The sequence below is a fragment of the Monopterus albus genome, unplaced genomic scaffold (genome assembly GCF_001952655.1).
Source record: "Monopterus albus unplaced genomic scaffold, M_albus_1.0 scaffold103.1, whole genome shotgun sequence".
Classification (NCBI taxonomy): domain Eukaryota; kingdom Metazoa; phylum Chordata; class Actinopteri; order Synbranchiformes; family Synbranchidae; genus Monopterus; species Monopterus albus.
The window spans coordinates 584,703-600,474 of record NW_018127983.1 but is presented as its reverse complement, the minus strand read 5'-3'; the positions used below and the strand labels follow the sequence as shown (position 1 = coordinate 600,474).

At 40.3% G+C, this 15,772-nt stretch overlaps 1 protein-coding gene across 6 annotated transcripts; it reads left to right on the top strand.

The window, feature by feature from the left end:
- The first annotated feature begins 63 nt into the window (after positions 1 to 63).
- Positions 64 to 15,584, top strand: brdt (bromodomain, testis-specific). Of its 6 annotated transcripts, none has more exons than XM_020610063.1 (20): positions 64 to 198; positions 2,446 to 2,715; positions 2,877 to 3,014; positions 3,292 to 3,430; positions 3,638 to 3,732; positions 3,942 to 4,280; positions 4,373 to 4,498; positions 5,589 to 5,786; positions 5,873 to 6,054; positions 6,164 to 6,441; positions 6,589 to 6,696; positions 6,797 to 6,919; positions 8,013 to 8,068; positions 8,147 to 8,321; positions 9,631 to 9,701; positions 10,741 to 10,804; positions 10,890 to 10,996; positions 12,303 to 12,496; positions 14,387 to 14,594; positions 14,683 to 15,584. In XM_020610063.1, the coding sequence occupies exons 2-20, from the start codon at positions 2,524 to 2,526 to the stop codon at positions 14,746 to 14,748; spliced, it is 2,859 nt and encodes a 952-aa protein (XP_020465719.1). In that variant the 5' UTR covers positions 64 to 198; positions 2,446 to 2,523; the 3' UTR covers positions 14,749 to 15,584. The 6 variants fall into 6 exon arrangements, with proteins under 6 accessions (XP_020465719.1, XP_020465721.1, XP_020465718.1 ...); XM_020610065.1 differs by having other exon boundaries at positions 66 to 198; positions 4,370 to 4,498; positions 10,744 to 10,804; positions 10,953 to 10,996; XM_020610062.1 differs by having other exon boundaries at positions 67 to 198; positions 4,370 to 4,498; positions 10,744 to 10,804.
- Positions 15,585 to 15,772: the final 188 nt, after the last annotated feature.

Genomic DNA, 15,772 nt, shown 5'->3' with positions numbered 1-15,772 from the left:
GGAAAGAGCGGGTTGTATTCTTTGCATGGCAGTAACTGTTTCGAGCGCCTTTCTCTGCAGACAGCAAACTGTAGCACGTGTAGCTAATGTTCTGACCAATCAGCTCCACTTGAGCTGAGGGCTATAAATCTGAGGCGGTTGCCTTAGAGACGTCTGCCCGTGGAGAGTTGAGCACAAGAACCCGTGATATCTCGGAAGGTAATGCTACCACGATTTCCGAATGTCATGTTTGCCTTATATAAAATTGTGAATGTAGCTGGCGCAGTCTCAGCTCTGTAGCTAATAAGAGATGTCTGTGATTGGAAACGTAGTTGGCAAGGAGCCCATAGGGTCAACCACATTTAAACTACTAACGCCAAGCTAGCCCAAGTTTAGCGTTAGCTGTACTAGGTTGTATGCTTGGTTTAAAAAAAATGTACCTGACAAAAGAGGTATAGGCTTAGTTCGGTAGTTAAAACCAAACTGCACTTTGAAGAGGTGAAAATAACTTGTAAGAAGTCGAGTTTTGGTTGCTCGGTAGCTAGCAAGTAGTTACCTTTAGGATCTGCCAGTTGAAATTGTTTGGGAACGTTGACATTTTTTCAAACTGTTACCTACTTATAAAAGCTAATGCTATCTTATTTTAACGTTACTGCGTAGACCAAATTACTATGCCGTAAATTATATAGTACAATGAATTTTGACACGCTCTCTCTCGCGGTAGTTAGCTAATGCTATATGCTAACCGGTAGGCGTGGTTTGACGTGTTCTCCGGACACCGTCAATGGTGCAGCATACAGCCATTGCTGCGCTGTTCAACACTAGACAAACCAGTGAAAAAGCCTAAAGATCCTCTCCAGAGGCATTTTAATATTTATATTTGCTTATAAAAATACTCTGCTATACATAATAACACAGACCCCCCCCCCCCCCCCACCCCGCCCCATCATCGTTCATTCCAGTATCATATCGTGATGATATGATACTGAGTGTATGGGCACACTCCTACTGATTTATCATTTAACATATGCCTCTTGCAGGTGTTGCTGCCTAAAATGCTATCCGGCTTTTTGCCTTACCACTAGTCAGTAAACCCAGATGTTAACAGTGACAACATGAAATGCTTATGTGTAACAAACTGGGACTAGTAAATGGATGTTTTTGTTGTTGTTGTTTGCAATTTTATTTATTTTTAGAGTAATACTTTGTGTTTAAAATCATTGTGCATCAAATAGTACATGAGCCCCATTCTTTCAACTGAACATCTGCCTCATCACCAGTTCATTGTTGCATCATAAGGAGCTCATCATGTAATTGCTGGATTATAGGATATTTGCACAACCACTCATAAAAAATAAGAGAGGTTTCACTGGATTTATTAAAGTATGAAATGTTTTTGTTCATTTGCCATCTAAAACAATAAAATGCAAATAAGAAACAACGTGCACTGTAAATTGACTGACTGTAGCGTAGTAGGGCAAGATATAGCCCCTGTTACTTTTCTCACTTTTACAGATGGTTAGTGTTTTGTTAATACATAGTTTTTAGGTCTGTAAATAAAACCAGGCTACTATCCTATACCATCTATATATTAAGCTAGGCTGACTGTACTGAACTAAAGTCATTTAGCAGTTTAGGATTAGTTACAACCTCAAGAGCATCTCTCCTGATATACAGCATAGTCTGATCCTGGTTCAGCTAACCATTAACCAAGACTGAAGATCGGCAAGCCTGCATGCGGCTGACCTGCTCTCCTGTACTAAAAATCACAAAAGTATCTGCTGAGAAGTTAAAAACTACCAGGCACAAAGCCAATGGAGAGAGAGGCATGTTTCCTGCAATACTGGCACCTACAGCATCACTCAAACTGTACTTCAGTATTATAGCTCAGCAAAATGGAACCATAATAAAGCCATGTTTTAAAATGATAAAGCAGGTGTTATTATGTATTCTTCCTGTCACTGAATCCCATGAAAAGAGTGGGACAGTATTTTGACTTCTGCCCTGTCTGTAGTACTAATCCCTAACCCTCTGAAAATCTGTAAAAGAAGCAGGTTGCAAATGCATCATTTTTATTTTCAAATTGTAATAAGTAATTTTCTGAAACAGACTGGAACTGTAGTTTTTGGAAAACTTCAATCAAACAGGAGAAATGGTGCACATGTTGGACTATTTTCAGTTACTTATCAACACATATTTGTTTAGATCTTTTCATAAGGTTTGGTGGTATTAAAATACTGAATATCACGACTTATTTAATGTAAAGTACTTGTGTGTTTAACGTTAAATTTTGTCACAGAAATATGAATGTTCTTACAAAACACGTTGGTCATATGGTTGTATGGGTTGGATGCCGGGGCATAGAGGCAGTATAAGTTTCAGTATTAATGTAGTATTAAAAGAATGTCATTCTCAAATGTACATTTTTACTGAAGCACTGGAAACTACTCTTCACTCCTTGTTTAGAAAAGCGTGTGATGAGCACCAAGTTGCTGCAAAGCGTACTTGAGACGGCTTCCTCCCTCTTGACCTTTAGACAACACAATGTCTGATGTGAAAGCCTGTCCCACTGTCACTGGAAATCCCCCTCCGCCGGAGGTGATAAATCACAAGAGGCCTGGACGTGTGACGAATCAGCTACAGTATCTGGAAAAGGTGGTGGTCAAAGCTTTATGGAGGCATCACATGTCTTGGCCCTTTCACCAGCCTGTTGATGCAGTAACACTGCGTATCCCAGTAAGTTGTACAGTTGGACCTTGACAGCCTGACTGTGTGTCGTTGATGTTTTTAATCATGAGTTTTCTATTCTCTCTTTGTCATGATTGATAAGTTCAGGTAGGCTGCAAAATAGGAAGGAAAGACTTTGGTGTATTTATACCATTGTCTCTGTCTTTCAGGATTATTATACAATAATTACAGAGCCTATGGATCTGGGCACTATTAAGAGGCGTCTTCAGAACAGATACTACTATCAGGCACTTGATTGTATACAAGACTTCAACACCATGTTCACCAACTGTTATAAGTACAATCAGGTAAGGGAATGCTATTTAGGTGGCTGTATAACATACCAATACATAGGGAAGTTCCGTTAGCAAGTTTTCTAATGTGGAAGTAGGTCTGTAAACAATGTTCACTATTGCCTATTGCATTTGTATGACAATAATGCAAACAGTAGTTTACATTCAGACACTTGGAATGGGTGAATTGTATTATCAGTGCTGAAAATGTTTCTGCAGTAAGAAGGGGATTGTCATAAGGACATGTCAAGTGCTTTGATTTCATTATGATGTTTGGATTTTCTTTCCACAGCCTGGTGATGACATCATTTTTATGGCGCAGACCCTGGAGAAGCTGTTTTTGCAGAAAGTGTCTAAAATGCCTGAGAAAGAGTATGAAATTACAGCAGTCATTACAAATGAACCAATGAAAGGGAGAAAGACAAGCAGAGGTACTTTGCACAACAGCACCCCCTGTATAATTGGATTTAATCATTCATACTGTAATATAAGAAATAAATACCTGAAACATCCACCACCATCACGGTGTTGGCAAGAATGTTTGCAGTAATTTTTTTTTTTGATTCATTGGAATCTTTTACTGCTAAAAATTGTACCCAGTTCTCATGCATTTATTCACTTTACTTCCTGTCATGCAGGTGCATTAAAGCAGAGATCTCATGAGTCAGAAGTTTTTCTCCAGCAGACAGTGATGGTCATTCCTCCTGATGTGCATCAATTCCCATTGCATGAAGTTAGTGAAGAGGGTCGTTTATCTCAGACATGAATTATTAATGTTTTGGCCAAGTTCACATTTTAAGCCACACTGCAAATTCATGACTTGAACCCAACTTTCAAGGATCAGAATGTAAAACAAAAAACATTCTTTATCCCAGTGCTTTATCTACTTTTAGCTGGCATAGTGATTTGCTATTTGTGTGAAACCTCTTTCTAAATATTCAGATTAAAAAGGGTTTTAAGAGGAAAGCAGACACCACGTCACTGCTTACCAGCAGTGAGGCCTCCCCTACTGACCAGCATTCAGCACCTTCTACATTATCATCCAGGAGAGGCAGTGGAAGGCCCATCAGACCTCCTAAGAAAGACTTTCCTGTCCTTGAGGGCCAGAAGGTCGGACTGTCTGAGCCGCTCAGGTATTGCAGTGACATCCTTAAGGAGATGCTCTCAAAGAGGCACTATGCATATGCGTGGCCCTTTTATACCCCAGTTGATGTGGTTACTTTGGGATTACATGACTACCATGACATCATCAAGCAGCCAATGGACCTGAGTACCATCAAGGTAAAATAATTATGATGATAAAGTGTATATAACATTATTTTCCAAAGAAGTCCGATATCAGTTTTGCTGATGCAGTTTTGTTTTCGCAGAAGAAAATGGATCAGCAAGAGTATGCCAACGCAAAAGAATTTGCTGCTGATGTCCGACTGATGTTCTCCAACTGTTACAAATACAATCCACCTTCGCACGAGGTGGTCTATATGGCAAGAAAACTCCAGGTATAGGTTTGTTTATTCATTTGTTGTTCACATCAGGTGGAGTTATGTTCACTGTAGCTCACCAAAATGGATTGCACATATCTAACAGATAACGGCCAGTTGCCATATTGTACAGTAAAGGAATTTGTGCTCCACTGATTTCTGGCAGATATGTATGACTGCAAGGATTAACTTCCATTGTTAACCATCCTGGGCTTTTTTTGTTTGATAAACCCAAAATACATTAGGGCATGCACATCCATAACAAATCTTTTGGTGCTGGATTAAAAAAAAACTTGAATCAAAAGAAAAGGATCCTCGTGCCACACTGCAAGCCCCCAGGAAATGTATTAGAAAAGCATCCCTATGATCATCAGGCCTTGTGTAGCATATGAGACCTCACTGGCAAATAGTGAACACTTCCATCAGGTGATAATCATCAGCATAACTGGAGATCAGGCAGCTGACAGTGAGAATCAATCACGGTTAATGAGTAATCCCAAACTGCCATATCGAGAGGTCCTTGCATATAGAAGATGATTGCATTTTTCTCTCCATAAGAGAACTGTAGAATATATCTAACATAATTGTATAGTAGGAAAACATGTGGAATAAAATGTCAAGTCAAGTGAAACCATTATCCCTGGTCAACCATACATGCATGGCATATTCTTACAGAAATGAGATGTAAAGTCATAGATGTAGCTAATTTGTTGGTGTATAACGGGTATAGGAAGACTGAGACGGGGCAGGAGGAGAGGAGGCTAACAAGAGTTAACTATAAACCAATCTATCTCAGAGAGAGATCAACCATATTGGTTTTTTTTTTTTCATCTGATGATGATCTCAATCACACATTGACTGTTGCAGAGTGACTTTATGGAAACGTTAGCTGGTTGTTTGGTTCCAGCCTTTCCTTTTTTTGCAGAGTGCTGTGGGGCATAGCTTAAGCACAAAGGATCAGGAATCGATTGGGCTTTACATTATATAATCAACACTGGTAAATTAGAAACTACATTGACAACCCCCTGTGCCACTTATGTAGACTGACAAATGTATCCTTCAGTTAAAAAGAATTGGTATTAATATTATCGTTCTTATTTGTCAACAGGATGTTTTTGAGGCCCGTTATCTGAAGGTTCCCCAAGAACCAGAGGGTTGTCCCGTACCTCCTCAACGAGTTGTCAAGGGAAATGTAGACCGAGTTGGAAGTCTGTCAACCTCAGCAAGTTCTGAAAGTGAAAGCTCCTTGGACACAGAAAGTTCCTCAGAAGAGGTGGCCCTGCAGCTGGCCAATCTGGAGGAACGGGTTGGTATTCTACATGGTGCACATGGCTCTTGAGGAGTTTTTCAGTGCACTTTACCTAATTGTCTCATCAATGGCTGACTTTTCAGTTGAAAGTGGTCAGTGATCAGCTGAAGAAGCTCACCCAAGAGCCCCCGATGAAACCAAAGAAAAAAGACAAGTTGAAAAAGGAAAAACGGTCTAAAGAAAAGGACACAGCTCGACTAATGTCCACATACTCAAAATGCAAATCTGTTGTTGAAAAAATTGCCACTAACAAGTGCTTTTCTATGTAAGTGATCATTTAATGTGACTTGTATTTTCTACTTTATTCTAAGTTATGGGGAACTGTGCATGCTACAGCACATGCTAAGGATGATATCAGCTGTTTGTATGTGTAGGCTTGGCAGCAGACACAGAGTACCCCTAAAACATGAGGATGAGGCCCTATCGCTACCAATGACTTACCAGGAGAAAATGCAGTTAAAACAGGACATTGATAAGCTTCCCGGTGACAAACTGGGCAAGCTGGTGAAAATCATTCATGCCAGAGAGCATTGCCTGCGAGATTCCACTCTAGAGGACATTGAGGTCGACTTTGCAATGCTCAAGCCTTCCACACTGAGAGCCCTGCAGAGGTTTGTTGCAGCCTGTCTGAGGAAATGCAACAAGAATGCCAGTAAGTAAAGCTCAGTTTTGTTTAGCTAAACTTTCTTCAGTCAGCAATTGCAGATTTATTTTATTTTAAGATTCCTTTGTAAGGTTAAGGCTTTTGTAATTTACCTTTTCAATATGTGAATGGAAGTTTATCTGTTGTGCCCTGCAGAAAAAAAGCTGGTGAAGCCCACAGGAGGAAACCAGACTGGGAAAGGAACAGGGACATGTGAGGTTGCCGGTAAAGAGCAGCACTTCATTAAGAAAAAAAGGCTCATAGGTAAGACTTGAGTTTTATTAACTATTGTAAAATCATCGCAGTTGTGCTTTCCTAAGGGAGGCACTGAGTGTGAAAATTAGTTTGCTGTTTGTTTTCCCAGCTAAAGCCACAGCATCTCCTGATCTCAGCTGCCCGGCATTCAGCAGCTTGTCATCCAGCTCTCCCAGCGGCAGCAGCAGTAGTTGTCATTCTAGCACTTCTGATAACAGTGACTCTGAATCAGGTTTGCTGCTTTCTTCAGCACTCTGCCCTCATCACCTACTTTTTTTTTTTCTTCCTCTCCTTTTAAAAATAAGAGATGAGCAAGGTCACCTGGGTGTTTGTTGTAGTTAAATATTTGACAGAGCGGATTTGTTTTATTGTTTCTCTTTCAGTAGATGTTAATTTGTGCTCTTACTGGAACCATAATGTTGACATTCGATAAGGCACAAATGAAAAACTAAATTAATAGCAGGCTGCTATTAAGGCAGTTTTACTGCCCTCACTTGTTCAAAGTTTCAAGTTTGTTGCACTTCTGGCATCCGCATCACTGTTGGGTCAAAGGTCTGCTCCGCTACACCCGACAGTGATGTCTCAGACTGGGAACACTAATGCATTATGCAGCCCACATATACACTACAGCAAGGTCAAATGTGAAACCACTGAGGGCAAAAACAAGCTTTTAAGTTGTACTTGAGCATTCTCTAGCATTAGGTACACTTGGATAGCACAGTACCCTCCTGTGACACTTCTTAAAATTAGATAAAAGCTGATGTTCAAGCTGCACCACCGTCCTTATTGTCAGTCTGTTTAACTGTTTTGTGCCATTTTAAATACAGACCTTGCATAGAAAGTCAGCCAGACCTGTAAACATTGGCAATTGTTTTAGATTTTTTTTATTTTTTTTTACATTTTCATGCTAGTAAACTATTGAAAAAGCACACTACTCCGGTGCTGTGACCTGTAGACACAATTCAGGATGAGACACCTATTTGTCGCGTTATAAACTGCTGTTCCAGCATGGAGGAAAGTAATGCAGTGTTTTGTGTAACCTATGATATTCATATAATTAAATAGAGATCCTAATTTTGAATGTGTGCAGCAGGGGAGTGGTGGTGTATTGAAAATGATTAACAGGTTGACATAAATTTGTAAATGCATAAATGGAGACTGTGGAACTGTTAAATTGGCTTTTTTGAACAAAAGCGTCATTTTTAAGATGAGGTACTGTAAATTTTATTTGCATATTAAGTAGTTGGACATTGTGAAATGTTTTCTTTTTGGTACCAGCAGTGTGACTTTGTAGGCAGTAAATTATTAATGTGCGTGTTTTTCAGTGCTGAAAACAAAGAAGCCAAAAAGTAAAGACTCCTGCCGAAAGGTTAAAACAAAGGTAAATACAGTCAAATGGGTAATTCTGTGTTAGCCATGCTGGCTACAATGAAAAGTAAGAATGTGTTTTCTTCTTAAGCCAAAGCTGAGTCATCCTGCATGCAGAAAGGTATTGGAGACCAAAGATTTGAGAAAAGCTGCATTGAAGACTTTCCAGCCTCCTGCTGCCCAGTCCTCTGTAGCAGACATTAATAGCCACGCGGTGCACTGTGCTGGAGACCACACCTGTGATGAGCCAATTTTGTCACCTCCAGGTAATGCTTGTGTTAGTACTTTGTCCCTCAACTAAGAGAATTTTTTTTTTTAATGCATTAATTTCAATTGTGGTCATTTACATGATGGTTCAGTTTTAAAATTGCTGTTTTCATTAAAAATGTGAGTCAGTAAGCCTTGGGCATGGAGCAACCGGGTCACCTCTTTAGTTCAAATGAACATGTTTTTCTTTATGCTGGTAATGTGAAAATCCTTGCTTGGTTAAAAAGGACACTCACTTGCTTTTTTTTTTTTTTTAATTTTTTTTTATTTTTTATTCTGCATTATTTCCTTTGTAGCCTTTTGTAGCAGTCTTTCATCAGCCTCTGAGACCTAGAGCCAAACCAGCAACAATGCTTCGTACAAACACTGTACTCACATCAGCTTTGTCCGTGTCTTTAATAGAAATCTCTCATTGACATTCCTAATTCCTCCCCCACTGCCAGTGGTTCTACATCATAAATACAGTGGTACGGTAACGTTGGCTAAACCTGTTCACCTCAGGCTGCTCAGTCCCTCAGGAAGTGAAAATTGGTTCACTTGGTCTCGCTTCTAACAGGCTGAACAGGGACAAGTCGGTTAGCTCCTATATGTTTTTGCTTTTGAGTCTGACGCTCCTTGTGTTATGCTAAAACTCATTCTTCCTGCAGCTGCTTTCGGTGTTGGGACGGTCATTTTTGAGGCGTTCTTGTCTGACAGCACGGCAGCCTACCTTGGTGCTGTCGGCAGGTCGCAGCCAGACTCGCTTAGAGCAATGCGGATTGATTTGATTTGCAGATGAAGAGAACTGTCAAAAGCATTACTCAAAATTAGGGTGTGTACTGCCAAATGAATGGAGCCCATCTTGAGGTGGAGACGGGTCCTTGTTAAGTCATTCTACCCATGATGGTGTTGCATCATGGGTAGAATATATATACACACACACACACACACACACACACACACACACACACACACACACACACACAGTCAGATGGTGTTGCAATTTAACTAACCCAGCAGCTTTGCTGACCTGCGGTCTCTGGAAGTTTACCAAAAGAAGGAATTCCTGCAAAGCAACAGAAGGAATGTTGTATTCTAAGCTTTTTACCCAAAAGAATATATTCAGATGTAATTACCAGCATCTTGATTAACTAATTAATGACTTTTTTTTTCTCAGTGATTCCAATTGCATGTATTTAATTGTTAGTCACTTGTTACTCCCCAACACTGTGTACACAAGCGATTTGCTTTATGACTGTACAAATATGCAATAGCTGCTTACTTCTCAACTGTGGTCAAGATCAATACGTGTCATTTACTGCTCTACAGATTTGTCCGCCCTTCTATCCCCCATGGTGTCTCCAGGAATTCTGATTGACTGGGCTGCTGCCAGATTTGAGGTACAACATTTGACATGCACACTGCTTTGATTTGTTCAGACAACCTTTTAAACCTTGTGACCACTCCTGTTATGGACCATTCACTCTGAACTGTGACACAGTCTTCTGGCTAACGGCTCAGTATCTGAGCTACAGAAACATCCCTTCACAGTAATGTGACCATGGTGGCACCATTTGTTAATTAAAGCAACCAGCCCTCATAGCCTTCACCTTATCTCCTCCTCTCAATCAGCGTGTTGTCTGGACCCATCTCCTTCTCCTCACTTCTTTTTCCCTTTTTGCACCAAGTATTGGTATCATTGCTACCAGCCTGGATTTTACTTGGTATTAAATTGAAATAGGAAAATGTGATGTCACACTTTACTAATCGCAAGTTGCATTATACAGAACTTTCTGAATACAGCCAGGGTGTCACATGACAGAGCAAATAAAACTGCATTACCTTAGTTTTTATAGTCGGTGTTTGGATCGGGTGCAGACCACCATCATGAGTTTAGTCCAGGACAGCCAAAATACTGCACATGAAACTATAAATGGTCTCAGTTAAAGGTGGTGTTTATCGTTGACCTGGTTGCTCAAGTAGCATAGCCACACCAAAAATGGTGCCTAAGGACTGTTGTACTATAGTCCACCATATACCCTCAAAGCCTTTTGTAGTGCTGCTACTTTTTCAGTGTCCAGTGACAAGTTGACAATGCGTCTTGGTATTCATTGTAACATCATTTGTTTAATTCCAGAAACATGAAATCAGATGCAATTGTAATGTGATGTACATAGACTCCTAATCATAGGGTGTCTACAAAAAGACATTTCACATATATGACAAATACAAGGGGTGTATGAGAATTCCAAAGGAAGAGAACCAAAATCAGCATGGCACTTGGCATATTATGTTGTCCTCACAGTTTTCCATAGCTGTGGATCTTTTTTTGTGTAGTTTACAATACTCACATTAATGGTGCTGCTGTTTGTTTGGACTTAATTATTTTAAATGATGGCTGCATTACTTGTAATGTTAAAAATAAAGCTCATGTTTCAGCAGGGCCCGGTGCTGTCCCCTCTGAGAGACAGCCCAGTGCAGACCAGAGACGAGACTGGGTCAAGTAGGTCACTACAAGACTCTTAATTTGATATCTTCATTTTAAAAAATACTAATACTTTAGCCAGAACACTTTTTGATTGTGCTAGATTTCAGATACCCTGAGGATTTTCCTGACAGTCAGTTGACTAATGTGTCTCACACCAATACAGCAAGTAAATCTGCTGAAGAGGAAAGACCCCACATTTCCAAAAAGGTCAGCATTGTTGAACTGAGTGTCCATTTACGAAGGGTGATGTTTTTACTCACTTGTTGAAGAATGATTCTGCAGTACAAGCTTGATTGCATTAAGAATTTTTTATAAACATCAACTACACTTTTTTTTTATATATTAAACTAGTTTTGTGGGACCAGCTGGCTGACTTTTAATTACACTAAAAATCAATCTCTGCTAAAATCAAAATGACCCTTGTGCAATATTTTTTTTACTACAAATGGAGAGAGAATAGAACTTGTACATTTTGGGGACAGTTTTTGGTTTGAGTCCATATCCTTTTTATTTGAAACGATCCACTAGAGGACACTAGTATGATCAGTAATCTCATGTGGCGTTTTTCTGCCTTCTAGTAACTTAAAATCGATTAACACAGGTTTGAAGTTGATGCATGTTTGGGCCACAAAAACTTGGGGTGTAATGATTGGTCAGATGCCTAGTAATCTGATGTCGGCAATGCAACCATTTGATGTTGGGTGTGCCTATGATTTGACCATCAACCAGCCACGTCTATACGCATTTCCCATGAAGAGTTGCTCTCTTCAAACTGGAGAACAGGCAGTGCAGCTAATTTTCTGAGACTGGAATTCATACAAAAATGAGACGTAAGCAGCACGTACTAAAGCTTTTGTGTAAATAGCTGTTTACGCAGAGGGTCCAGGGGTGACGCACGTCTCACACACCATGTATCTGAGTCGGTGTGGCCTGACACATTTGATAGACTGGAGTTCTCAATCTGTTGTGTGAGATGGGCAAGTAACAAAATGCAGATGAAGCTATTTACCAGAAACAAGTTGTGAGTATGGAAGTATTTTGAATGGGGAAAAAAAAAAAAACATGCACAACACTAGTATGAATGTGACGTTTTAACCAAAACTCCTACTGCAGTGTAGGAAATGTCTGTTTTTGTTGTTGTTGTTTATATTTTTTTGTATGTGTGACAATGTAAACACTTCCTGTCTCAAAGTTTATGTTGAACTGGAAGGTCATTGTGGGTCCTTTTTGTGTATTTAAATAGCATGGGAAAGTGAACAGAGGAGCATAGTAAAATATTTAAATTATACTTTTGATAATGTAAATGGAATGGACACAATGTTATTGATCACAGGCCCATGAATCAAATCGAAATTGCTTCATGGCATATTTTTAAGTGTTGGCAAACATCGGATCACTGGCTAAGAGAATCAACATAAGATTGTATCGTGATGACGTTTCTGATGAACACCCCTAATCAATACCCAGCACTTTTAAAGAGTTACAGATAAACATGGTGACTTGTCTCATTCAGGACATTGTTCTGAAAAATGCTGAGTCTTGGGCAAGACTGGTGAGACAGTCAGTCACTTCAACTGCAATCAAGTCCTCAAAGGAGAGCTTCCAGCACTTCCGTAAGGCTGCCATGGAAAAGGAGGAGCGTGAAAAAGCACTGAGGAAGAAACAGCTGGCAGAAAACGAGGAGAAGGAGTTTCCTGAAAAGAGCAGGTATTCACATAGAAACAGCAGATGTTTAGAATGTGCTTCTGAATTAAATTTTTCAAAGTAAAATTGCTGCTCTGAGGCTATAGTCACATTACAGGGCTCTAACCCTGAAACACTGCATACAAGTCTGCAAAGGCAAATGACAGTGCTTGGCCTGATGCACGTTCCCAGTGAACACACAGTATGTCTCATGTCTCTTGTAAGATTGTTCCTATGTCCTCGGTCGATCAGAATGACTTCCAGGTCATCCGAGGGGGATGTTTCTTTATCGGCTCTGAGGAGAGGACCGAGGCTGGTGCTGGAGGTGCCATGACCAAGAATACACAAGACCTTCCTTCGCAGAAGTTTTTTGTGAACTGACATGCCCTATTAACAGAAATTGGTTTGTGATTGGACGCTTCAGATGAAGGGTTAACAGAAATTGGTTGGTGGTTAGACGCTTCAGATGAAGGATCTGAGGAAAGGATGTCTCATGTTAACGTGTTTCCTTGAGTCCTCATCACGTGTTTTCCTCGCATCTTTTCCTTGTCCCCACACACAAAAAGGAAAAGACTCCGAAGTGAGGGAAACAATGGTCCTTATAAGACTCATGAGACATTCCCACAGTCAACATGTTTTAAAGGACTGGTGGAGGTGATCGAGCTCAGTCCACAAGGGGGTGATATGTGAAAGTTCAAGCTCAATGTTTGCATGACCACAGTATCTTACAGGATTGGTCCAAGACTATCGAAATTAGTAGGTGATTGGACGTATCAGGTGAGGGACCGGAGGAAATGACACCTCGTCAGTAGGTTTGTGTTTCCTCAGCACCTTTCCTGCATCTTATGTGGGCAGAATTAACACACAAAGAAAAGATGCAAGTGAGAGAAGTCAAGGTACTTATAACAGGCTTGGGATGTACTCAGAGCAGCTGTGTTGTACACAGTTGAAAGAAGTTGGTGTTTCCAACTGCATTCCAGTCTGGATGAAGACATGACTAAGTATTGTATGTCCCTACCCACAGACATGTTCAGCTGGAGCTTTCTTGAACTGCTCAGCCACTGTTGTTTTGTGCAGAAGCTAACCCAAACAGAAGCAGTCGGCTTTCTCTTGGTTCAGGTTGTGCAGAAGCTAACCCAAACGGAAGCAGTCGGCTTTCTCTTGGTTCAGGCTACAGTGCCCCTTGGCAGCAATACTCAGACTGTGACTTACACTTGCACCATGTTAAGATTTTCAGGTGGCATGCACGAGATTACATGTGAAATTGATGTCATGTAGGTCAAAGCATGTGTGTACTTGTATGAAGTATGTTTCAGGCCTAAGACCTTTTATTTTGGTGTTTATAAGAGGTGTGTATCTAGTTATGGCCTGAACACTGGTGAGGTCCTAAACTGCCACACAGATTTAACTGAAATGTGAAACAAAAACAACAGCACCATTTGTACGACAGTTGAATCATAATTTCCTCAGAGTGCTTGGTTACAATGTGTTCCCTCATCTCTCCACTGAACCCTGGCACAGTTGTTGCTCTCTTCTTCTCGTCCCTGAATGATGACGCTAGGCAACATGCGCACGAGAGGGAGATGTTAAGGAGAGAAACAAAAAAACTTGAATTCTGCTCTGATCATTCTGACAGCAGTGGCGGGGTCGGAGATTGGATACGAATGGGATGTAGAACCACATATGGAAGTGGTTCAGATATGAATTGAGAAAAGAAAATTCAATTTATATTTGTTCAGACATCGATGAAAAGCTCATATCTGAGGCAGTGGGAGAGAAAACGTTCTGATTTGGGCCACTGCATCAGGCATTGAACATAGCCTTTGACCTAGTCAAACTAGTATTACTCCCCAGCAGCTTCATACTTGATTGAAAGAGAACAACTTTGAAGTAACAAGGACATTCTCCTTCTAGCCTACCAGGCTTGTATAAAGCTGAACCAAATCCACAACCTGTCAAAGAGGATCCTGATTCACCAGAGCACATTTGCACCGAGGTTACCTCAGATGCTCCCAGAAATGTTGAGCAGCAAAAGCCGCAGCCTCTAACCACACAGTTCTCAGTGGACAAGGAAAGAGAGATAGCCCGTAAGAAGGAACAAGAACGTCGCAGGCGCGAGGCTGTGAGTACCTTTTTGTTCATGTCTTAGTGTGATCATTCTTTAAAGCGGTTTTAACAATTCTGTTTGTTGTTTCTTTCTCTCTATATAGATGTCTGGTATTGACATGACCATGCAGCAGGACATCATGACTACCTTTGAGCTGAACCTGGACTAAAAATCTATTGTGATTTACTTGAAAATGTGTCCTTTTTATTTTAAGACTTCTAAACGGTGTCTCACAGTAACCTGAACTGTTGGTTCTTCTAGAGATGAAACATGACAGCTTAAGCTTTATGTACATTCTAGAGACCAAAAATATCAAACTAATTGTGGAAACAAGAACAACGGATAAATGTTTTGTTCTTAAATTCTGTTTGCATGGTTGGCAAATGTTTGCACTGATGCACTCCTGATTGTGAGATGATTGGGGTGCAGCACTTTCAGAATTCAAGCTTCAGTCTGAACTTTCCTCCTTGTTTTTCTGTTATTCTGACACCTGGATGAGTATTTCTACAACTGCCACTCATGTGTGACAAGCTAATTAAAGCATCCATACACTGTAGGTAAATGCCACAGTCTTGTTTGCTGAAATGTGCAGTGTTTGTTCTTGTGTTTAAGGAATCCCAGTCACTGAACCCCGACCACTTTATTCTCCCTAAAACTATATTGAATGCAGACAGAACACTGGTTATATATGCAAGTTACATGCACACTGACTTTTCTTTACAAAACATGTTTGCACAAAAGAGAGAGAGGTATAGTTTGGGCAGAGGTTGATGATAGTTCTCATTAGGGTTTCCAATGTGAATTTAAGAGAAACTGAATATCCCTAATTTTTCACTACGTGAAAAGGTTATACTGTGTTTAGAATATATGCACTGCACTTTGTTCATACAGTTCTGGCTGTGTTCCGGTGTTTTTGGTCATTATCAGCATATTCTGTATGTTACAGGTTGTATATGTGAAAAGAAAACTTTTTTTTTTTTACTCAAAATAAAACCATTTGCATTCTGTCATCCTTTTATTGAGTTCTAATTGCAGTGTAGTACAGACCCATGTGATACAGCATTTCCCCACTCCCCATCCAGGAACTCCATGGTCATGTTGTAGCTCTGTCCAGCCAGCTCTGCAAATCACTTGTAGTGAAAATAAGGACTACACATTTTATCCAGGCAGGCACTTGCATAACACTCACTGGA